Here is a 26,812-nt window from a genome sequence, read left to right as displayed (position 1 = left end):
TATAATTATTAAACCTGTTATTATGGCACAGCCAGAATGTGCCACAATTGGCACACGCACCACTTACACAGTCCTCGTGTGTGTCTATATACTGTATAGGGGAGGTCCCGGTGCCAGGTGTGTGTCTATATACTGTATAGGGGAGGTCCCGGTGCCAGGTGTGTGTCTATATACTGTATAGGGGAGGCCCCGGTGCCATGTGTGTGTCTATATACTGTATAGGGGAGGCCCCGGTGCCAGGTGTGTGTCTATATACTGTATAGGGGAGGCCCCAGTGCCATGTGTGTGTCTATATACTGTATAGGGGAGGCCCCGGTGCCAGGTGTGTGTCTATATACTGTATAGGGGAGGTCCCGATGCCATGTGTGTGTCTATATACTGTATAGGGGAGGCCCCGGTGCCATGTGTGTGTCTATATACTGTATAGGGGAGGCCCCGGTGCCAGGTGTGTGTCTATATACTGTATAGGGGAGGCCCCGGTGCCAGGTGTGTGTCTATATACTGTATAGGGGAGGCCCCGATGCCATGTGTGTGTCTATATACTGTATAGGGGAGGTCCCTTGCCAGGTGTGTGTCTATATACTGTATAGGGGAGGTCCTGGTGCAATGTGTGTGTCTATATACTGTATAGGGGAGGCCCCGGTGCCAGGTGTGTGTCTATATACTGTATAGGGAAGGTCCCAGTGCCAGGTGTGTGTCTATATACTGTATAGGGGAGGCCCCGGTGCCATGTGTGTGTCTATATACTGTATAGGGGAGGCCCCGGTGCCAGGTGTGTGTCTATATACTGTATAGGGGAGGTCCTGGTGCAAGGTGTGTATCTATATACTGTATAGGGGAGGTCCCGGTGCCATGTGTGTGTCTATATACTGTATAGGGGAGGCCCCGGTGCCATGTGTGTGTCTATATACTGTATAGGGGAGGTCCCGGTGCCATGTGTGTGTCTATATACTGTATAGGGGAGGCCCCGGTGCCAGGTGTGTGTCTATATACTGTATAGGGGAGGTCCTGGTGCCATGTGTGTGTCTATATACTGTATAGGGGAGGTCCTGGTGCCATGTGTGTGTCTATATACTGTATAGGGGAGGCCCTGGTGCCATCTGTGTGTCTATATATACTGTATAGGGGAGGTCCCGGTGCCATGTGTGTGTCTATATACTGTATAGGGAAGGTCCCGGTGCCAGGTGTGTGTCTATATACTGTATAGGGGAGGTCCCGGTGCCATCTGTGTGTCTATATACTGTATAGGGGAGGTCCTGGTGCCATGTGTGTGTCTATATACTGTATAGGGGAGGCCCCGGTGCCATGTGTGTGTCTATATACTGTATAGGGGAGGTCCCGGTGCCATGTGTGTGTCTATATACTGTATAGGGGAGGCCCCGGTGCCAGGTGTGTGTCTATATACTGTATAGGGGAGGCCCCGGTGCCAGGTGTGTGTCTATATACTGTATAGGGGAGGTCCTGGTGCCATGTGTGTGTCTATATACTGTATAGGGGAGGCCCTGGTGCCATCTGTGTGTCTATATATACTGTATAGGGGAGGTCCCGGTGCCATGTGTGTGTCTATATACTGTATAGGGAAGGTCCCGGTGCCAGGTGTGTGTCTATATATTGTATAGGGGAGGTCCCGGTGCCATCTGTGTGTCTATATACTGTATAGGGGGAGGTCCCGGTGCCAGGTGTGTGTCTATATACTGTATAGGGGAGGCCCCGGTGCCAGGTGTGTGTCTATATACTGTATAGGGGAGGTCCTGGTGCCATGTGTGTGTCTATATACTGTATAGGGGGAGGTCCCGGTGCCAGGTGTGTGTCTATATACTGTATAGGGGAGGCCCCGGTGCCAGGTGTGTGTCTATATACTGTATAGGGGAGGGCCATGTGTGTGTCTATTTCTACTTCAGGGTCCATAGGGGGTCCACAGGGTTGACCTTGGGGTGTAGGTTGGGAACCAAATCCGGGCACCACGCAGTTAAAGCTTTTAGCTCCCAGGATGCACTTGGGTCCACTCTCCCTATAACCCCACCCCCCAGCCAGAGGCACCTCAGTTTAAGTTGGTGCCCGGCCGGAGTTGGGTCACCGTTACTGCAGGGGGGCTGCTTAGCAGCCCCTAAGCTTAAAAGAGTTTTATTTTATTATTTTTTACTACTCTTCAGAGCGGCAGCATCAGACTGTCCAATGGACGTCTGAGCTGCCGCTCCTACACCCCGCCGGCGCTGCGACGCCAGTACAGATCTGGGGATCGCAGCGGGACCCCAGAGTCTGTACTAGCCGGGCTCTGGAGGAATCCCTGGGCTGCTGCCGGATCGACGGGGACAGGTAAGTCGCGTGGTCACCGCTTGCGGTGATCCACGTGTGAATATGCAGCCTTATGCCTCCGGTCTCTGGGGACAGACCGGAGGCGCTAGCGGTGGCGGCGGGCTCCCCCTCCATGGAGGCATACCCCGCGTGTCCACAGCCCACCAGGGATTATAGCGGCAGCGGGAGCCGGCATCCCGGGGGGTTAATTGCTAGCCAGGGGAGGAAGCCTTCCCTGTCTAGCGGCTCCTCCCCTCAGCTCAGCGCGCCTTTCAATAATACAGTCTGGCGTCGCTGAGCTGCTTCCTCCGCGGGCCACGCTTCTTCTGAGGTCTCCAGCGGCCATTTCTCTGTGGTGCTGCAGAACTCTTAGGATGACAGTGAGCCCAGTCCCCCTGCGTACCTGGCCATTTGGGTGAGAGTACACAGCGCTATAGCCTTCCCAGACACTGAATCTGGGCAGTTGAATGTAGCGACATTGTGCAGTATATTATATGTCATGTTTATGTATATATATATATATATATATATATATATATATATATATATATCTGCATTGTATGTGACTTATGCTAGTGCTGACTGTCTGCTTTTCCTCTCACCTGTCAGTGTATATCTATCCCTTTTCTTTATCTGCCCTAATACAGGTGTACCTGGGGTGGTTCTGAGACCTCACATATATATATTTGTTAATATCTGTGAGGTTTGTCACATACTGTTGCGTGCTGCACGTTGCCATATTTTAGATGGAACTGTGAGTTGCATACGCTGATAATGGGTCCCTGCAGCTAATCTTAGCGTCAGTCAGGACCGGTATGGCGCTGCTTAATATTTCCGTCAAGATAGTCAGATATATCTGACCAGGAGATTGCACACGATACTGCACCCATTATTGCTATCCTGCAAGTCATAGCCTGCAGGAATTAGTGCGGAGGATTTTAACTCAGAAAGGTTTACGTATGCGGCACCATCTGGTGCCGGGCCCCTTGCACGACCCCCTTAAAGGGCGTTGTTTCTCAGGATCCTCTCCTTTGAGGATCGCCGGGCGGGCCCCATTGTCGTCACTCGCTGGGAGTTACTTCACCATACTGCCCTTTTGAACTCGGGGTATCTCGCAATTTCTTGCAATTTACCCCTGTGTCACAGACTATCGCTCCCTGCCGGGGTTTTTCACAGTACATGAATTACCTCCGATACCACATCGGTCTGTCATTCCCCTTGCAGGGATTACCACAACGGCCACCCTGGTGGATGTCGTTTTATACGAAATACTAATTGGCGTGATATACGCCCTGTGGTTACTGACCAGTGGCTCTGCCGTCAACTGGATGGTATATTCGGCTCTTTCCCTCTCACATGGGGGGAGCCGATCTCAAGTATTATTATCCCTGCTTTGGGGCTGGTAGCCAGGCTCATTCTGGATATAGAGAATGTCGATCCTGCACCTGTATCATACATCTCCCGTTTTCTGCCCAGCGGGTGGATCTCATAGCGGGAGTCTGGCTGTCCCCAGATACGAGGAGTCACAAAGGCCTCCTGTTTCCCATTCCCTGAGGGTCCTCACAAGTAATGGAAATCCCCTTCTGGGATGGATTTGTATGTTAATCATCGGGTTACAGGCATTAATACGCCTCCCATCCCGGCCTGGACGGATTTTACGGATCCGTATGTGGTAACTTTGCCTGAAATCAATGTACTCGTTTTCAGGGCCTGTTGCCCGTCCTACCATGGCCATCGCATGGTGATGCTTTTGTGACGTTTTTCCCCTCCAACACGTCTGAGGTTCAAATATCTTTTGCCGCTCACATAAAATATGCAGTGGTCATATGTGGGATTACCTCATGGGATGCCGGTCTTCTAACTTTCAGGGTTTCGGCGGCGTCTGTATCCGCCGCAGTACCCTATGGCTGCGTTATGGGAAAGCAGAGGTGCACACTCCTTCCATGGGGAAGTTCTTGTTTGGTCCTGACCTTGACAAGATCGTTGCATCATTGGCAGTATCACTAATGGGGAGATACCGTCTTTAGCTACTCCCACTACATTCGGACTAACTCTGTTAAGTCTTTTTGTCCTCAGGGTCAGCCTAAAGGCCTGTTTTTTCCTAGGCTGTCGGCCTCCATGGGGGCCACCATATCCAGTACCGAGCAGTCCTGGACTTCCGGACGACCCTGTTTCTACACCTGAGGATATACCCTCAGCCTGACGGGACAGGTCTACATCTGGGGAATTTCCAGAGTGAGGTACTGATTCTCAATGGCCTCTCATTGCTCAGGCAGCCTCCTCACAGGCATTGTTACACGGGCCCTTCTTCAGACCTGATCAGGGCCTTACAATCCCAGAAAGCTATACAGTCTTTGTGGTAAGCAGAGCTATTTCGGCCAACCTCACTATCTCAGTGAGGGACTGGTTGTTCTACTTTCTTTCTGGGGCGGTGACCGAATGGTCCTCCTTTGCCTATACTCTGTCTCAAATCCCTGAATCAGATTCCAACGGTGCCTTGACTCAGGTGGAATCGTCCATGCTCCATCATCCGATGTTTGGAACCTGGGGATTTTATGGTATACCCGAGTATTCAGGATACGTACCTACGGGTACATACAGAGCCCTCTCATCAGCATGGGTTCAGGTTTGCTGTGCCACAGCAACACTTGTAAGTTTCGGGCTCTGCCTTTTGGGGCTGTCCTCAACTCCACCGGGGTTTACCAGCTTTATGGATTTTCTGACAGTTCACCTGTTCAGGGTATCCGAATGCTCCTTTCTCTGGACGGTCTCCTGCTTTTAGCAGGATCACCAAGGTACTTTACCGCCAGGTCAGGATAACCGTGGCTTCTTCTCGGCACAGATAATTAGTCAACGGAGAAAAAGTCCTCCCTGCATCCCTCACAGGGTTTTCTTCATCTGGGAGCACTGCTGGATTCTCAGAATCTGAGAATTTTTCTGGCGTAAGACAAGATCTCCACTCTTCAACTTGGAGTGTGCGGATATCTACGCAGTCGACATATGTCATTACTCTTTGTGATGCGCGGTCTACCAGAGTGTCTACCTTTTGGTAGGGTGGAATGTGCTCAGTTCCATTCCAGGCCTTGCCATAATTGACTCCCCTCCAGATGGATCGAGTTTTTTCCGTCGGATCGCTGTTCGAACGATGATACTTTCTCCGGAGGAGAGTTGGTCTCTGTCCGGGTGGCTATGGTCATCTCGTCCAGGGTGTTCTTTGCTAAAGACAGTGTCTGGTCCGCATTCGTTTCGGGGCAGTTGGACGTCTGTCGCTTCTGCCCTGCCACTTAACTTGTTGATACTTTAGGCTGTCTTGGACTTTCACTCTGGCCTAACCCATATGTCACGGTAAACCTGAATAGGTTCAGTCCGACAGTGTCACAACAGTGGCTTCCATCTAGGCAACACTGGTAGTTGGGTGGCAATGTCAGGAATGTCACCCATTCTGACATAGTCCAAGGGTCTTCTCCTGGCCAACTCTGCGGTGTTTATTCCCGGAGCTCTCCATTGGGAAGCTGGCTTCCTCAGCCATCACGGCGTGCATCCTAGTCTCTTCTCCAAGAGAGGTTTCAACTCCTGGTGAGCAGAGGGGGCCTCCCTGAGGGGATTGACCCCCATGGCCTTCTGACTCGATCACACATTACCGGTGTTAGAGTGCAGCTCTAGGAGTACTGAAGCTACCTTCAGTGACTCTTTGTCAGTGAAGTGGTCCTTCCACTTTGTGTACCTGTGTCCTCCGGTCTCCCTTCTTCCTCGAGGTCTTCGGAAGTTTAATTCGAGACGGAGGGGCTTTCCTTCTGGGGGCTCCAGGTCGTCCCAGACATCACTGGTACTAAGATTTTTGGAGTCTCCTCATCGATGCTCCGTTCCTACTGCTTCACTATCTGGACCTGTTGTCTCAGGGTCCTTGTTTTTCCCTGGATCTGGATCGCTTGTCTTTAACTGCGCCCCTACTGTGGTCCTCGGGCTTCCCTGGCTCTGTCTTCATTGAGATGTTTAGAGCAGATAGGCCAGACTTTGCTGGGATCTGCCACGGACTGTGGCATACATAATTCTTATGGTATCGTACCTGTCGATACGATCCTCCGGTGTCCAGGATTTCCAGATATTCTGGCATTCCTTCCGGCTGGCTTGGGTTTCACCCTTGGCCTGGCCTCCTGACAGTGTGGATCTCTACACTGTCGGTATGGTTAAGATATGGAATTGCTCCGCTCTGGTATCCAGTTCATCCTTTGGAGTGTTTTCTGGATTATGCCTCCACTTGTCCTCCCTAGGGACTCCTGGGGAGTTAGTAGTGGTTCTTTGTTCCCTCCGGGGACAGTCAATGGAACCGCTGGTTGTGATAGCCATTACATGGTCTATTGTTTAAGCTCTCTCTCTCAGGGTGTTTAAATCAACCAGGAGAGTGTCTGAATTGGGAGCGTTCTCATGTGGCTCCCTCTTCTGGAGGGCATCATGTCAGGGTGTGAGTTGCTCTCGCCCTGTGTTTCTTCTTAAAGTGGTTTTTAGGTTCCATATTATTCTGGAACTTATGGTATGGCCATTCAGTTCCCAGTCCTCTCGGCTGGTGTGGCCTCATGGACTGTGGTCCGGCCTCTTTGGCTTTATGTGATCCGTTCAAGTTCCTTATGGTAATCGGACTCCTTATTGGTGGTCTGCGGTTTCTGGTTTTAACAGGAAACGATGGCCGGCCTATAATGAAATGTTGGCTGGATGGCCTCGTATGTCTTCCTCAGGGGCCTACCCATGGGTGGGCATTTCTGTCGTTGAGGCTTGTTTTTTTCTCGGGCCGTGTGACCCTCGTGGGCGGCTCGTCGTGGCGCCTCAGCTGTTTTGCCTTACTAGGTGTCCACGTGGTCTTCTGTCCATACCTTTTTAAGGTTCTAGGCATTGGTTTCCTTTGCCTCTCAGGATGCTTCCTTTTTGGCGACGGATTCTCCTCTCAGCACAGGAGCGTCCCCACCCTTGGTTGAACTGCTTTGGGACATCCCCAAGGTCAACCCTGTGGACCCCCTATGGACCCTGAAGTAGAAAACAAGAGATATGGTAAGAACTTACCTTTGTTATCTCTGTTTCTACGAAGTCCATAGGGTCCACAGGGCGCCCGCCCTGACGCACCTGGCTTCATATGGGCTGTGTTACTGGTCACCGGTTTCCCGTCTCCTTTTCTGTGAGTATGGTTATAGAGTGTTCCAGTTTTCTCTCTCTTTTTCTCTCCTCCTCCGGCCTTTGGCTACTTACAAACTGAGGTGCCTCTGGCTGGGGGGCGGGGTTATAGGGAGAGTGGACCCAAGTGCATCCTGGGAGCTAAAAGCTTTAACTGCGTGGTGCCCGGATTTGGTTCCCAACCTATACCCCAAGGTCAACCCTGTGGACCCTATGGACTTCGTAGAAACAGAGATAACAAAGGTAAGTTCTTACCATATCTCTTGTTATACTGTATAGGGGAGGGCCAGGTGTGTGTCTATATACTGTACAGGGGAGGGCCAGGTGTGTGTCTATATACTGTATAGGGGAGGGCCATGTGTGTGTCTATATACTGTATAGGGAGGGCCAGGTGTGTGTCTATATACTGTATAGGGGAGGGCCATGTGTGTGTCTATATACTGTATAGGGGAGGGCCATGTGTGTGTCTATATACTGTATAGGGAGGGCCAGGTGTGTGTCTATATACTGTACAGGGGAGGGGCACAGGTATAGACTACTTACCTTAGTTCTTATACGCAGGTGATCGTAGGGGATAAACTCTACGGTGTGATGCGGTTCGTGCTGTTTCTTCAGCCAGGCATTCAGCATACAGACCCCCACTCCTGGCAGAGCCACCACAAACGTCAGGATCTTCCAGGTGCGAGCTGAGGGGCAGAACAGTGGGGAGGGGTCATTATTGGGGGATGTGATTTTGTGAAGGGGTAACGGCCTCTAGCCCACAGGTGTGATATTCTCTTCATTACATGCCCACTGCTATAGCCCAAGAGTCATAACCTATCTCGCCTAGTAGGACTGGCACGCTTTGCCTCAGTGGCTGACTCCTTCTCTCACCCTGACTGAAATAGAAGTACACCATATAGGGGCAACAAGGCTTTATCCAGCACTTCTAGCCACACAGGGTGATCAGTGCGACCTGCAGGGTATAATCGTATAACTGCCCTCACCCAGTCACTGCCCACAGGGTGATCAGTGCGACCTGCAGGGTATAATCGTATAACTGCCCTCACCCAGTCACTGCCCACAGGGTGATCAGTGCGACCTGCAGGGTATAATCGTATAACTGCCCTCACCCAAGTCACTGCCCACAGGGTGATCAGTGCGACCTGCAGGGTATAATCGTATAACTGCCCTCACCCAGTGACTGCCCACAGGGTGATCAGTGCGACCTGCAGGGTATAATCGTATAACTGCCCTCATCCAGTCACTGCCCACAGGGCGATCAGTGTGACCTGCAGGGTATAATCGTATAACTTCCCTCACCCAGTCAATGCCCACAGGGCGATCAGTGCGACCTGCAGGGTATATTCGTATAACTGCCCTCATCCAGTCACTGCCCACAGGGCGATCAGTGCGACCTGCAGGGTATAATCGTATAACTGCCCTCACCCAAGTCACTGCACACAGGGTGATCAGTGCGACCTGCAGGGTATAATCGTATAACTGCCCTCACCCAGTCACTGCCCACAGGGTGATCAGTGCGACCTGCAGGGTATAATCGTATAACTGCCCTCATCCAGTGACTGCCCACAGGGTGATCAGTGCGACCTGCAGGGTATAATCGTATAACTGCCCTCACCCAGTCACTGCCCACAGGGTGATCAGTGCGACCTGCAGGGTATAATTGTATAACTGCCCTCACCCAAGTCACTACCCACAGGGTGATCAGTGCGACCTGCAGGGTATAATCGTGTAACTGCCCTCACCCAGTCACTGCCCACAGGGTGATCAGTGCGACCTGCAGGGTATAATCGTGTAACTGCCCTCACCCAGTCACTGCCCACAGGGTGATCAGTGCGACCTGCAGGGTATAATTGTATAACTGCCCTCATCCAGTCACTGCCCACAGGGTGATCAGTGCGACCTGCAGGGTGTAATCATATAACTGCCCTCACCCAGTCACTGCCCACAGGGTGATCAGTGCGACCTGCAGGGTATAATTGTATAACTGCCCTCACCCAAGTCACTGCCCACAGGGTGATCAGTGCGACCTGCAGGGTATAATCGTATAACTGCCCTCACCCAGTCACTGCCCACAGGGTGATCAGTGCGACCTGCAGGGTATAATCGTGTAACTGCCCTCACCCAGTCACTGCCCACAGGGCGATCAGTGCGACCTGCAGGGTATAATTGTATAACTGCCCTCATCCAGTCACTACCCACAGGGTGATCAGTGCGACCTGCAGGGTGTAATCGTATAACTGCCCTCACCCAGTCACTGCCCACAGGGTGATCAGTGCGACCTGCAGGGTATAATCGTATAACTGCCCTCACCCAGTCACTGCCCACAGGGTGATCAGTGCGACCTGCAGGGTATAATCGTATAACTGCCCTCACCCAGTCACTGCCCACAGGGTGATCAGTGCGACCTGCAGGGTATGATTGTATAACTGCCCTCATCCAAGTCACTGCCCACAGGGTGATCAGTGCGACCTGCAGGGTGTAATTGTATAACTGCCCTCACCCAGTCACTGCCCACAGGGTGATCAGTGCGACCTGCAGGGTGTAATTGTATAACTGCCCTCACCCAGTCACTGCCCACAGGGTGATCAGTGTGACCTGCAGGGTATAATCGTATAACTGCCCTCATCCAGTCACTGCCCACAGGGCGATCAGTGTGACCTGCAGGGTATAATCGTATAACTTCCCTCACCCAGTCAATGCCCACAGGGCGATCAGTGCGACCTGCAGGGTATATTCGTATAACTGCCCTCATCCAGTCACTGCCCACAGGGCGATCAGTGCGACCTGCAGGGTATAATCGTATAACTGCCCTCACCCAAGTCACTGCACACAGGGTGATCAGTGCGACCTGCAGGGTATAATCGTATAACTGCCCTCACCCAGTCACTGCCCACAGGGTGATCAGTGCGACCTGCAGGGTATGATTGTATAACTGCCCTCATCCAAGTCACTGCCCACAGGGTGATCAGTGCGACCTGCAGGGTGTAATTGTATAACTGCCCTCACCCAGTCACTGCCCACAGGGTGATCAGTGCGACCTGCAGGGTATAATTGTATAACTGCCCTCACCCAGTCACTGCCCACAGGGTGATCAGTGTGACCTGCAGGGTATAATCGTATAACTGCCCTCATCCAGTCACTGCCCACAGGGCGATCAGTGTGACCTGCAGGGTATAATCGTATAACTTCCCTCACCCAGTCAATGCCCACAGGGCGATCAGTGCGACCTGCAGGGTATATTCGTATAACTGCCCTCATCCAGTCACTGCCCACAGGGCGATCAGTGCGACCTGCAGGGTATAATCGTATAACTGCCCTCACCCAAGTCACTGCACACAGGGTGATCAGTGCGACCTGCAGGGTATAATCGTATAACTGCCCTCACCCAGTCACTGCCCACAGGGTGATCAGTGCGACCTGCAGGGTATAATCGTATAACTGCCCTCATCCAGTGACTGCCCACAGGGTGATCAGTGCGACCTGCAGGGTATAATCGTATAACTGCCCTCACCCAGTCACTGCCCACAGGGTGATCAGTGCGACCTGCAGGGTATAATTGTATAACTGCCCTCACCCAAGTCACTACCCACAGGGTGATCAGTGCGACCTGCAGGGTATAATCGTATAACTGCCCTCACCCAGTCACTGCCCACAGGGTGATCAGTGCGACCTGCAGGGTATAATCGTGTAACTGCCCTCACCCAGTCACTGCCCACAGGGCGATCAGTGCGACCTGCAGGGTATAATTGTATAACTGCCCTCATCCAGTCACTGCCCACAGGGTGATCAGTGCGACCTGCAGGGTGTAATCATATAACTGCCCTCACCCAGTCACTGCCCACAGGGTGATCAGTGCGACCTGCAGGGTATAATTGTATAACTGCCCTCACCCAAGTCACTGCCCACAGGGTGATCAGTGCGACCTGCAGGGTATAATCGTATAACTGCCCTCACCCAGTCACTGCCCACAGGGTGATCAGTGCGACCTGCAGGGTATAATCGTGTAACTGCCCTCACCCAGTCACTGCCCACAGGGCGATCAGTGCGACCTGCAGGGTATAATTGTATAACTGCCCTCATCCAGTCACTACCCACAGGGTGATCAGTGCGACCTGCAGGGTGTAATAGTATAACTGCCCTCACCCAGTCACTGCCCACAGGGTGATCAGTGCGACCTGCAGGGTATAATCGTATAACTGCCCTCACCCAGTCACTGCCCACAGGGTGATCAGTGCGACCTGCAGGGTATAATCGTATAACTGCCCTCACCCAGTCACTGCCCACAGGGTGATCAGTGCGACCTGCAGGGTATGATTGTATAACTGCCCTCATACAAGTCACTGCCCACAGGGTGATCAGTGCGACCTGCAGGGTGTAATTGTATAACTGCCCTCACCCAGTCACTGCCCACAGGGTGATCAGTGCGACCTGCAGGGTGTAATTGTATAACTGCCCTCACCCAGTCACTGCCCACAGGGTGATCAGTGCGACCTGCAGGGTATAATCGTATAACTGCCCTCACCCAGTCACTGCCCACAGGGTGATCAGTGCGACCTGCAGGGTGTAATCGTATAACTGCCCTCACCCAGTCACTGCCCACAGGGTGATCAGTGCGACCTGCAGGGTGTAATCGTATAACTGCCCTCACCCAGTCACTGCCCACAGGGCGATCAGTGCGACCTGCAGGGTGTAATCGTATAACTGCCCTCACCCAGTCACTGCCCACAGGGCGATCAGTGCGACCTGCAGGGTGTAATTGTCTAACTGCCCTCACCCAGTCACTGCCCACAGGGTGATCAGTGCGACCTGCAGGGTGTAATTGTCTAACTGCCCTCACCCAGTCACTGCCCACAGGGTGATCAGTGCGATCTGCAGGGTATAATTGTCTAACTGCCCTCACCCAGTCACTGCCCACAGGGTGATCAGTGCGACCTGCAGGGTGTAATTGTCTAACTGCCCTCACCCAAGTCACTGCCCACAGGGCGATCAGTGCGACCTGCAGGGTATAATTGTATAACTGCCATCATCCAGTCACTGCCCACAGGGTGATCAGTGCGACCTGCAGGGTGTAATCATATATCTGCCCTCACCCAGTCACTGCCCACAGGGTGATCAGTGCGACCTGCAGGGTATAATTGTATAACTGCCCTCACCCAAGTCACTGCCCACAGGGTGATCAGTGCGACCTGCAGGGTATAATTGTATAACTGCCCTCACCCAAGTCACTGCCCACAGGGTGATCAGTGCGACCTGCAGGGTGTAATTGTATAACTGCCCTCACCCAGTCACTGCCCACAGGGTGATCAGTGCGACCTGCAGGGTGTAATTGTCTAACTGCCCTCACCCAGTCACTGCCCACAGGGTGATCAGTGCAACCTGCAGGGTGTAATTGTCTAACTGCCCTCACCCAGTCACTGCCCACAGGGTGATCAGTGCGATCTGCAGGGTATAATTGTCTAACTGCCCTCACCCAGTCACTGCCCACAGGGTGATCAGTGCGACCTGCAGGGTGTAATTGTCTAACTGCCCTCACCCAGTCACTGCCCACAGGGTGATCAGTGCGACCTGCAGGGTATAATTGTATAACTGCCCTCACCCAGTCACTGCCCACAGGGTGATCAGTGCGACCTGCAGGGTATAATCGTATAACTGCCCTCACCCAGTCACTGCCCACAGGGTGATCAGTGCGATCTGCAGGGTGTAATTGTATAACTGCCCTCACCCAGTCACTGCCCACAGGGTGATCAGTGCGACCTGCAGGGTATAATCATATAACTGCCCTCACCCAGTCACTGCCCACAGGGTGATCAGTGCGACCTGCAGGGTGTAATTGTCTAACTGCCCTCTCCCAGTTACTGCCCACAGGGTGATCAGTGTGACCTGCAGGGTATAATCGTATAACTGCCCTCACCCAGTCACTGCCCACAGGGTGATCAGTGCGACCTGCAGGGTATAATCGTGTAACTGCCCTCACCCAGTCACTGCCCACAGGGCGATCAGTGCGACCTGCAGGGTATAATTGTATAACTGCCCTCATCCAGTCACTGCCCACAGGGTGATCAGTGCGACCTGCAGGGTGTAATCATATATCTGCCCTCACCCAGTCACTGCCCACAGGGTGATCAGTGCGACCTGCAGGGTATAATTGTATAACTGCCCTCACCCAAGTCACTGCCCACAGGGTGATCAGTGCGACCTGCAGGGTGTAATTGTATAACTGCCCTCACCCAGTCACTGCCCACAGGGTGATCAGTGCGACCTGCAGGGTGTAATTGTCTAACTGCCCTCACCCAGTCACTGCCCACAGGGTGATCAGTGCGACCTGCAGGGTGTAATTGTCTAACTGCCCTCACCCAGTCACTGCCCACAGGGTGATCAGTGCGATCTGCAGGGTATAATTGTCTAACTGCCCTCACCCAGTCACTGCCCACAGGGTGATCAGTGCGACCTGCAGGGTGTAATCATATAACTGCCCTCACCCAGTCACTGCCCACAGGGTGATCAGTGCGACCTGCAGGGTGTAATTGTATAACTGCCCTCACCCAGTCACTGCCCACAGGGTGATCAGTGCGACCTGCAGGGTATAATTGTATAACTGCCCTCACCCAGTCACTGCCCACAGGGTGATCAGGACAAGCGCTGAGGACTGAAGAACAGGATGAGTTTCAGGTTGCAGGGGATGTGGTCACGCCAAGTTCTGCTTGGGGAAACAGATAAACACAGCTGTGCTCACATGTAGCATGTTGGGAGTGTGTTGAAATGTCCTCTGATATAACACAATATGATATAAAGTCATGTGTTTATTGCTTTGATAAACAGGTTTTATTTTCACAGACAGTAAATGTTATCAGAACTAGTATACTAACCCTGCGCACTAACCCTGCGCACTAACCCTGCACACTAACCCTGCATACTAACCCTGCATACTAACCCTGCGCACTAACCCTGCGCACTAACCCTGCGTACTAACCCTGTTTCGCAGCTATACTGCTCTGTCTGATGTGTGTTCTCTTATTGTTACTTCTGTGTCAGTATGTGATCAGTCACTGGGGTTGATTCAGTACGGATCGCAACTATGATTGCAATAGCGATTACGCACGCAGTCTCACTGCGAAGATATGCTAATCCTCTGCGATCGCTATGCCATCGCAGCATAACATAAGGACACTCACCTTATACACATCCCTAATACTAAACACAAAGATCGGGCACTGTAGAGAGAACTGGGAAAGGACAATAGCAATAAGCAGCTCACCACTAAGGGATAGGCAACCCCAAAGGACAAAAGACTAAGAATATGGTAATTGTGGGAGCGCTAATCGATATGTGTAATGAGATAAACTCAATAGCATAAAAAATGTACAGAAATAATGGGGTCACATTTAATGAAGCGAAAGCATTAAAATATGTATGAAATAAATAGAATCAATAGTATCTAGACTCAATCATCTGTTGAATATCTCAGAATATCTGAGAGCAAATTCACTGGAGATATTCAACACATTATTCATTAACAGGTGCATCATTTTCTTAAACATTTTGGACATTTGTTTTGCAGTTTACAATCCACACACGGTTATCAACATATTTATTTCATTTGTGCTGGTTTTTTTATGTCATGTTTTTATTTATAAACTATCTGTATTGATGTATGTCATATTTTTATATGCTGGTTTCTAGATACTATTGATTCTATTTATTTACATTTTTTACTCTATTGGGTTTATTTCATTACACATATCAATTAGCGCTCCCACAATGACCATATTTTTAATCCCTAATACTTTGCAAGACGGCGAAACCATCAGTAACATGGAGTACCATCACAGCCTCACATACACTTACACAGGCTCTGACCTTACTCAGGAATTACTACCTTATCACACACAGTGATTACACAAGACTGAGAAACCATCAGTAACATGGAGTACCATCACATCCTCACACACACTTACACAGGCTCTGACCTTACTCAGGAATTACTAACCTCATCACACACAGTGATTACACAAGACTGAGATACCATCAGTAACATGGAGTACCATCACAGCCTCACACACACTTACACAGGCTCTGACCATACTCAGGAATTACTAACCTCATCACACACAGTGATTACACAAGACTGAGAGACCATCAGTAACATGGAGTACCATCACAGCCTCACACACACTTACACAGGCTCTGACCTTACTCAGGAATTACTAACCTCATCACACACAGTGATTACACAAGACTGAGAGACCATCAGTAACATGGAGTACCATCACAGCCTCACACACACTTACACAGGCTCTGACCTTACTCAGGAATTACTAACCTCATCACACACAGTGATTACACAAGACTGAGATACCATCAGTAACATGGAGTACCATCACAGCCTCACACACACTTACACAGGCTCTGACCATACTCAGGAATTACTAACCTCATCACACACAGTGATTACACAAGACTGAGAGACCATCAGTAACATGGAGTACCATCACATCCTCACACACACTTACACAGGCTCTGACCTTACTCAGGAATTACTAACCTCATCACACACAGTGATTACACAAGACTGAGATACCATCAGTAACATGGAGTACCATCACAGCCTCACACACACTTACACAGGCTCTGACCTTACTCAGGAATTACTAACCTCATCACACACAGTGATTACACAAGACTGAGAGACCATCAGTAACATGGAGTACCATCACAGCCTCACACACACTTACACAGGCTCTGACCTTACTCAGGAATTACTAACCTCATCACACACAGTGATTACACAAGACTGAGATACCATCAGTAACATGGAGTACCATCACAGCCTCACACACACTTACACAGGCTCTGACCTTACTCAGGTATTACTAACCTCATCACACAGTGATTACACAAGACTGAGATACCATCAGTAACATGGAGTACCAATTCAGCCTCACACACACTTACACAGGCTCTGACCTTACTCAGGAATTACTAACCTCATCACACGCAGTGATTACACAAGACTGAGATACCATCAGTAACATGGAGTACCATCACAGCCTCACACACACTTACACATGCTCTGACCTTACTCAGGAATTACTAACCTCATCACACACAGTGATTACACAAGACTGAGATACCATCAGTAACATGGAGTACCATCACATCCTCACACACACTTACACAGGCTCTGACCTTACTAAGAAATTACTAAGCTCATCACATGCAGTGACTACACAAGACTGAGAAACCATCAGTAACATGGAGTACCATCACATCCTCACACACTTACACAGGCTCTGACCTTACTCAGGATTTACTAACCTCATCGCAAACAGTGATCACACAAGACTGAGAGACCATCAGTAACATGGAGTACCATCACAGCCTCACACACACTTACACAGGCTCTGACCTTACTCAGGAATTACTAACTTCATCACACGCAGTGATTACACAAGACTGAGACCATCAGTAACATGGAGTACCATCACAGCCTCACACACTTACACAGGCTCTGACCTTACTCAGGAATTACTAACCTCATCACACACAGTGATCACACAAGACTGAGAGACCATCAGTAACATGGAGTACCATCACAGCCTCACACACACTTACACAGGCTCTGACCTTACTCAGGAATTACTAACCTCATCACACATAGTAACTACACAAGACTGAGAGACCATCAGTAACATGGAGTACCATCACATCCTCACACACTTACACAGGCTCTGACCTTACTCAGGAATTACTAACCTCATCACATGCAGTGATTACACAAGACTGAGAAACCATCAGTAACATGGAGTACCATCACATCCTCACACACACTTACACAGGCTCTGACCTTACTCAGGAATTACTATCCTCATCACACACAGTGATTACACAAGACTGAGAGACCATCAGTAACATGGAGTACCATCACAGCCTCACACACACTTACACAGGCTCTGACCTTACTCAGGAATTACTAACCTCATCACATGCAGTGATTACACAAGACTGAGAAACCATCAGTAACATGGAGTACCATCACAGCCTCACACACACTTACACAGGCTCTGACCTTACTCAGGAATTACTAACCTCATCACACGCAGTGATTACACAAGACTGAGACACCATCAGTAACATGGAGTACCATCACAGCCTCACACACACTTACACAGGCTCTGACCTTACTCAGGAATTACTAACCTCATCACACATAGTAACTACACAAGACTGAGAGACCATCAGTAACATGGAGTACCATCACATCCTCACACACTTACACAGGCTCTGACCTTACTCAGGAATTACTAACCTCATCACACACTGACTACACAAGACTGACAGACCATCAGTAACATGGAGTACCATCACAGCATCACACACTTACACAGGCTGTGACCTTACTCAGAAATAACTAACCTCATTACACGCAGTCACTACACAAGACTGAGATAACATCAGTAACATGGAGTACCATCACAGCCTCACACACACTTACACAGGCTCTGACCTTACTCAGGAATCACTAACCTCATCACACACAGTGATTACACAAGACTGAGAGACCATCAGTAACATGGAGTACCATCACATCCTCACACACTTACACAGGCTCTGACCTTACTCAGGAATCACTAACCTCATCACACACAGTGATTACACAAGACTGAGATACCATCAGTAACATGGAGTACCATCACAGCCTCACACACACTTACACAGGCTCTGACCTTACTCAGGAATCACTAACCTCATCACACACAGTGATTACACAAGACTGAGATACCATCAGTAACATGGAGTACCATCACAGCCTCACACACACTTACACAGGCTCTGACCTTACTCAGGAATCACTAACCTCATCACACACAGTGATTACACAAGACTGAGATACCATCAGTAACATGGAGTACCATCACAGCCTCACACACACTTACACAGGCTCTGACCTTACTCAGGAATCACTAACCTCATCACACACAGTGATTACACAAGACTGAGATACCATCAGTAACATGGAGTACCATCACAGCCTCACACACACTTACACAGGCTCTGACCTTACTCAGGAATTACTAACCTCATCACACACAGTGATTACACAAGACTGAGATACCATCAGTAACATTGAGTACCATCACAGCCTCACACACACTTACACAGGCTCTGACCTTACTCAGGAATCACTAACCTCATCACACACAGTGACTACACAAGACTGAGAAACTATCAGTAACATGGAGTTCCATCACAGTATCACACACACTTACACAGGCTCTGATCTTACTCAGGAATTACTAACCTCATCACACACAGTGATTACACAAGACTGAGAGACCATCAGTAACATGGAGTACCATCACAGCCTCACACACACTTACACAGGCTCTGACCTTACTCAGGAATTACTAACCTCATCACACACAGTGATTACACAAGACTGAGATACCATCAGTAACATGGAGTACCATCACAGCCTCACACACACTTACACAGGCTCTGACCTTACTCAGGAATCACTAACCTCATCACACACAGTGATTACACAAGACTGACATACCATCAGTAACATGGAGTACCATCACATCCTCACACACACTTACACAGGCTCTGACCTTACTCAGGAATTACTACTCTCATCACACACAGTGATTACACAAGACTGAGAAACCATCAGTAACATGGAGTACCATCACAGCCTCACACACACTTACACAGGCTCTGACCTTACTCAGGTATTACTAACCTCCCGGTACGCAGTGAGAGCTGAGGCTGCGTATGGTATCGCAGTGGCTAATTTATGCACACCCCTGTAACGGCGTTCACACACACTAGCACCCCCCCATCACCACCCCCAAACAGTCACTTCCTGTTAATCACTCTGTGATGGGTCTGTGATCGCAGTCCTTATCGCAGAGGAGTGTTTGCGCATGCGCACTGCGATGCAACAATCGTCCGATTGCGTGCGTAATAGTAATTGCGATCCTTGCTGAATCAGGACCACTGTGTGTGTGAGTATTCTCTGTATGTATGTACTAATTGTCTGTATGTATGTATTTATGTATTTACTGTCTGTATCTATGTGAGTACTTTGTCTGTATGTGAGTAATTACTGTATTTATGTGAGTACTCGCTGTCTGTATGTATGTGAGTACTCGCTGACTGTAAGTAATTACTGTCTGTATGTAGGAGTACTCGCTGTCTATATGTATATACTCACTGTCTGTGAGTACTTGCTGTCTGTATGTATGTGAGTAATTACTGTCTATGTATGAGTACTCGCTGTCTATATGTATATACTCACTGTCTGTATGTGAGTACTTGCTGTCAGTGAGTACTCACATACAGACAGAGAGCAAGTACTCACATACAGACAGAGAGCAAGTACTCACATACAGACAAACAGTGAGTACATACATATAGAAAGTGAGTACTTACATACAGACAGTCTGTCTGTATATTAATACTCACTGTCTGTATGTGATCAGTCACTGTCTGTGAGTCCTCACTTTCTGTATATGAGTACTCTCTGTATGTGAACAGTCACTGCCTGTCTGTATATGAGTACTCATGGTCTGGCTGTATATGAGTACTCACTGTCTGTATGTGAGAACTCACTGTCTGTCTTTCTGTATATGAGTACTCTCTGTATGTATGTGATCACTCACTGTCTGTCTGTGAGAACTTGCTGTATGTCTGTGTATATGAGTTCTGTCTGTATATGAGTATTCACTGTCTGCCTGTATGTGAGTACTAACTGACTGTCTGTGAGTACTTGCTGTCTGTATGCAAGTACATAATGTCTGTCTGTATGTGAGTACTCACTATCTGCCTGTATGAGTACTCGCTGTCAGTCTGTAGGTGAGTACTCGTCTGTCTGAGGACTCGCTGTCTGTATGTGAGTACTTGCTGTCTGAGTACGTAATGTCTGCCTGAATATGAGTACTCACTGTCTGTATGTGAATACTCGCTGTGTGTAGGTGAGAACTTGCTGTGTGTCTGCATGTGGGTACATAATGTCTGTGTGTATATGAGTACTCACTGTATATGAGTACTCACTGTCTGTATGTGAATACTCGCTGTGTGTAGGTGAGTACTCGCTGTGTGTATGTAGGTGAGTACTCACTGTCTGTATGCGAGTACATAATGTCTGTCTGTATATGAGTACTCACTGTCTGTATGTGAATACTCGCTGTGTGTAGGTGAGTACATGCTGTATGTCTGTATGTGAGTACTCGCTGTCTGTATGTGAGTACATAATGTCTGTCTGTATATGAGTACTTTCTGTATATGAGTACTCACTGTCTGTATGTGAATACTCGCTGTGTGTAGGTGAGTACTCGCTGTTTATATGTGAATACTCGCTGTGTGTAGGTAAGTACTCGCTGTGTGTAGGTAAGTACTCGCTGTCTGTCTGTAGATGAGTACTCGCTGTCTGTCTGTAGGTGAGTACACAATGTCTGCCTGTATATGAGTACTCACTGTCTGTATGTGAATACTCGCTGTCTGTAGGTGAGTACTCGCTGTGTGTCTGTATGTGAGTACTCTGTCTGTATGTGACTACTCGCTGTCTGTATGTGAGTACATAATGTCTGTCTGTATATGAGTACTCGCTGTCTGTATGTGAGTACATAATGTCTGTCTGTATATGAGTACTGTCTGTATATGAGTACTCACTGTTTGTATGTGAATACTCGCTGTGTGTAGGTGAGTACTCGCTGTGTGTCTGTATGTGAGAACTCGCTGTGTGTATGTGAATACTCGCTGTGTGTATGTGAATACTCGCTGTGTGTATGTGAATACTCGCTGTGTGTCTGTGAATACTCGCTGTATGTCTGTAGGTGAGTACTCGCTGTCTGTCTGTAGGTGAGTACACAATGTCTGTCTGTATATGAGTACTCACTGTCTGTATGTGAATACTCGCTGTGTGTAGGTGAGTACTCGCTGTCTGTCTGTGATTATAGCATGTTACCTAACTGCACATTTGCTAGGCCCCAATAGAGTGATTTGTACATAAATAATCCTCACATTATACAGTGTATGAACATTATAAGACTAATAATAAAACTACATGAACACAGTTACAGACTTTATCAGCTTACTTATCAGGGTCTTTCTGTGAGGCCGGGGGATAGAGACCCCGAGGACAGCGCTTTCCCTGTGTGTACAATAATCACAAGGTTGTCCCCCATCCTGCAGTTACTATACCCCTGGGGATTACTAGTACCCCATGATGGGAACCCCTGTTATAGTATGTTACTGGTGGGTGATCAGTATGTGCAGATTACTCACCACCTCCTGGCCCATCACCGTGGGTTCCTGTCCCCATGTGTCTCCTCAAAACCTGGACTGTCCCCCGAGCCCCATGAATGGACATTCTGAGTCCTGAGCCCTAGATCTGACTGTACAGAGCTGACTTGTTACAGTCTGCGGAGTTCTGAGAAGGTCACAGAGTCCTATCAGAGAATCTGCAGCCAGCCCCGGGGGTTATATATCCTCTCTGTCTTGGGAAGGAGCCAAATATCCGTCTATGTTTATCCCTGACCCATCGCACAAACTTTACACACACTAATATATACTTTGAAGTGCCTAGTTTAAAGTGTCAATAGGACATTTAAGTTAAAGCTGGAGTTATTCAGGAGTTATTCAGGAGTTATTCAGGAGGAGAACAGGAGGAGAATTTAACAGATCACCAATTTCTGCTATTAAGGACTGTTCTAATCTACCACCACACTTCCACCATGCCTATGGCTTGTGCCTGCACCTGGATCTCCAATGCTGCCCGCATTCCTCCTATCTCCCCATGCAATCTCCTTATCCTCTCCTACTATACCTTACCGAACCACACAGCAAGATGACCTCACAAATGGTCCTTGGCTCTGGCCCCCAAATAATGAGGCTTGGTGCAAGTTTGCTGTACTCATTGTTTTCTTCTTAAGTTTAGACTAAACCTCTCCATAGATGTTAGATTACTGTGACCCTTGTACCCAGCCCATCTGTGTCACCCATGTCTGTCTGCCCCCTCCCCTTAGAATGTAAGCTCTCACGAGCAGGGCCCTATTCCCTTATGTGCTTCTCCTTCACTTAATTATACTCTAATTTACAACAGCACCCAGCCCTTGGTTACAGACCCCATGCTGCTATCTAAGTGTTATGCTGCAATGTATAAATCCTGTATCTGTCCTATATTGTTTGTACTGTTAATCTCTGTTTTCTTGTGTGCTCATTTGTCTATGTACTGTGTAAGGCGCTGCGGAACCCTTGTGGCGCCATATAAATAAAGGATAATTATATATATATATATATATATATATATATTTTAATACACACTCACTCATATATACACTCACTCATATACACACTCCTATATATACACTAATATATACACACACTCATATATACACTAATATATACACACTCATATATACACTAATATATACACACACTCATATATACACTAATATATACACACTCCTATATATACACTAATATACACACACTCCTATATATACACTAATATATACACACTCATATATACACTAATATATACACACTCATATATACACTAATATATACACACACTCATATATACACTAATATATACACACTCCTATATATACACTAATATATACACACATATATACACTAATATACACACTCATATATACACTAATATACACACTCATATATACACTAATATATACACACACTCATATATACACTAATATACACACACTCCTATATATACACTAATATATACACACTCATATATACACTAATATATACACACTCATATATACACTAATATACACACACTCATATATACACTAATATATACACACACTCATATATACACTAATATATACACACACTCATATATACACTAATATACACACACTCATATATACACTAATATATACACACACTCATATATACACTAATATACACACACTCATATATACATATATATATATATATATATATATATATATATAAAAACACTCATACACTGAGCATACACACTCATATATACACTAATATATACACACACTCATATATACACTAATATATACACACACTCATATATACACTAATATATACACACACTCATATATACACTAATATACACACACTCATATATACACTAATATATACACACACTCATACATACACTAATATATACACACACTCATATATACACACACTCATATATACACTAATATATACACACACTCATATATACACTAATATATACACACACTCATATATACACTAATATATACACACACACTCATATATACACACTCATATATACACTAATATATACACACACTCATATATACACTAATATATACACACTCATATATACACTAATATATACACACACTCATATATACACTAATATATACACACACTCATATATACACTAATATATACACACACTCATACATACACTAATATATACACACTCATATATACACTAATATATACACACACTCATATATACACTAATATATACACACACTCATACATACACTAATATATACACACTCATATATACACTAATATATACACACACTCATACATACACTAATATATACACACACTCATACATACACTAATATATACACACACTCATACATACACTAATATATACACACTCATATATACACTAATATATACACACACTCATATATACACTAATATATACACACACACTCATATATACACTAATATATACACACACTCATATATACACTAATATACACACACTCATATATACACTAATATATACACACACTCATATATACACTAATATATACACACACTCATATATACACTAATATACACACACTCATATATACACTAATATATATACACACTCATATATACACTAATATACACATACTCCTATATATACACTAATATATACACACTCATATATACACTAATATACACACTCATATATACACTAATATATACACACTCATATATACACTAATATATACACACTCATATATACACTAATATATACACACACTCATATATACACTAATATATACACACTCATATATACACTAATATATACACACTCATATATACACTAATATACACACTCATATATACACTAATATATACACACACTCATATATACACTAATATACACACACACTCATATATACACTAATATATACACACACTCATATATATATACTAATATATACACACACTCATATATACACTAATATATATATATATACACTAATATACACATACTCATATATATATATATATATATATAAACACTCATACACTGAGCATACACACTCATATATACACTAATATATACACACACTCATATATACACTAATATACACACACTCCTATATATACACTAATATATACACACTCATATATACACTAATATATACACACTCATATATACACTAATATACACACACTCATATATACACTAATATACACACTCATATATACACTAATATACACATACTCCTATATATACACTAATATATACACACTCATATATACACTAATATACACACTCATATATACACTAATATATACACACTCATATATACACTAATATATACACACTCATATATACACTAATATACACACACTCATATATACACTAATATATACACACTCATATATACACTAATATATACACACTCATATATACACTAATATACACATACTCCTATATATACACTAATATATACACACACTCATATATACACTAATATATACACACACTCATATATACACTAATATATACACACACTCATATATATATACTAATATATACACACACTCATATATACACTAATATATACACACACTCATATATACACTAATATATACACACACTCATATATACACTAATATATACACACACTCATATATACACTAATATATATATACACTAATATACACTAATATATACACACTCATATATACACTAATATATACACACACTCATATATACACTAATATATATATACACACACTCATATATACACTAATATATACACACACTCATATATACACTAATATATATATACACACACTCATATATACACTAATATATATATACACTAATATACACTAATATATACACACTCATATATACACTAATATATACACACACTCATATATACACTAATATACACACTCATATATACACTAATATATACACACTCATATATACACTCATATATACACACACTCATATATACACTCATATATACACACACTCATATATACACTCATATATACACACACTCATATATACACTCATATATACACACACTCATATATACACTCATATATACACACACTCATATATACACTCATATATACACACACTCATATATACACTCATATATACACACACTCATATATACACTAATATATACACACACTCATATATACACTCATATATACACACACTCATATATACACTAATATATACACACACTCATATATACACTAATATATACACACTCATATATACACTAATATATATACACACTCATATATACACTAATATATACACACACTCATATATACACTAATATATACACACACTCATATATACACTAATATATACACACACTCATATATACACTAATATATATACACTAATATACACACTAATATACACACACTCCTATATATACACTAATATATACACACACTCATATATACACTAATATATACACACTCATATATACACTAATATATACACACACTCATATATACACTAATATATATATACACACACTCATATATACACTAATATATACACACACTCATATATACACTAATATATATATATACACACACTCATATATACACTAATATATATATACACTAATATACACTAATATATACACACTCATATATACACTAATATATACACACACTCATATATACACTAATATACACACTCATATATACACTAATATATACACACTCATATATACACTAATATATACACACACTCATATATACACTAATATATACACACACTCATATATACACTAATATACACACTCATATATACACTAATATATACACACTCATATATACACTAATATATACACACTCATATATACACTAATATATACACACACTCATATATACACTAATATATACACACTCATATATACACTAATATATACACTCATATATACACTAATATATACACACTCATATATACACTAATATATACACACTCATATATACACTAATATATACACACACTCATATATACACTAATATATACACACTCATATATACACTAATATATACACACTCATATATACAC

The 26,812-nt window shown here is 45.4% G+C and overlaps 1 protein-coding gene across 1 annotated transcript in view; it reads right to left on the bottom strand.

Moving 5' to 3' along the window:
* Positions 1 to 21,909, bottom strand: part of LOC148431400 (cytochrome c oxidase subunit 6A, mitochondrial-like) — a 38,781-nt gene extending 16,872 nt beyond the window's left edge. The window contains exons 1-2 of the mRNA XM_088466024.1: positions 21,751 to 21,909; positions 8,002 to 8,144 (exon numbers count right to left, since the gene is read on the bottom strand). Coding sequence (XP_088322150.1) covers positions 8,002 to 8,144; positions 21,751 to 21,835 — 228 coding nt within the window. The 5' untranslated portion in view covers positions 21,836 to 21,909. The remainder of the gene's footprint in view (positions 1 to 8,001; positions 8,145 to 21,750) is intronic.
* Positions 21,910 to 26,812: the final 4,903 nt, after the last annotated feature.

Source organism: Taudactylus pleione, unplaced genomic scaffold (assembly GCF_031769625.1).
Source record: "Taudactylus pleione unplaced genomic scaffold, aTauple2 ptg002292l, whole genome shotgun sequence".
Taxonomy (NCBI): Eukaryota; Metazoa; Chordata; class Amphibia; order Anura; family Myobatrachidae; genus Taudactylus; species Taudactylus pleione.
Note: the sequence above shows the minus strand (reverse complement) of the source record. Positions and strands in the feature narration are given on the sequence as shown.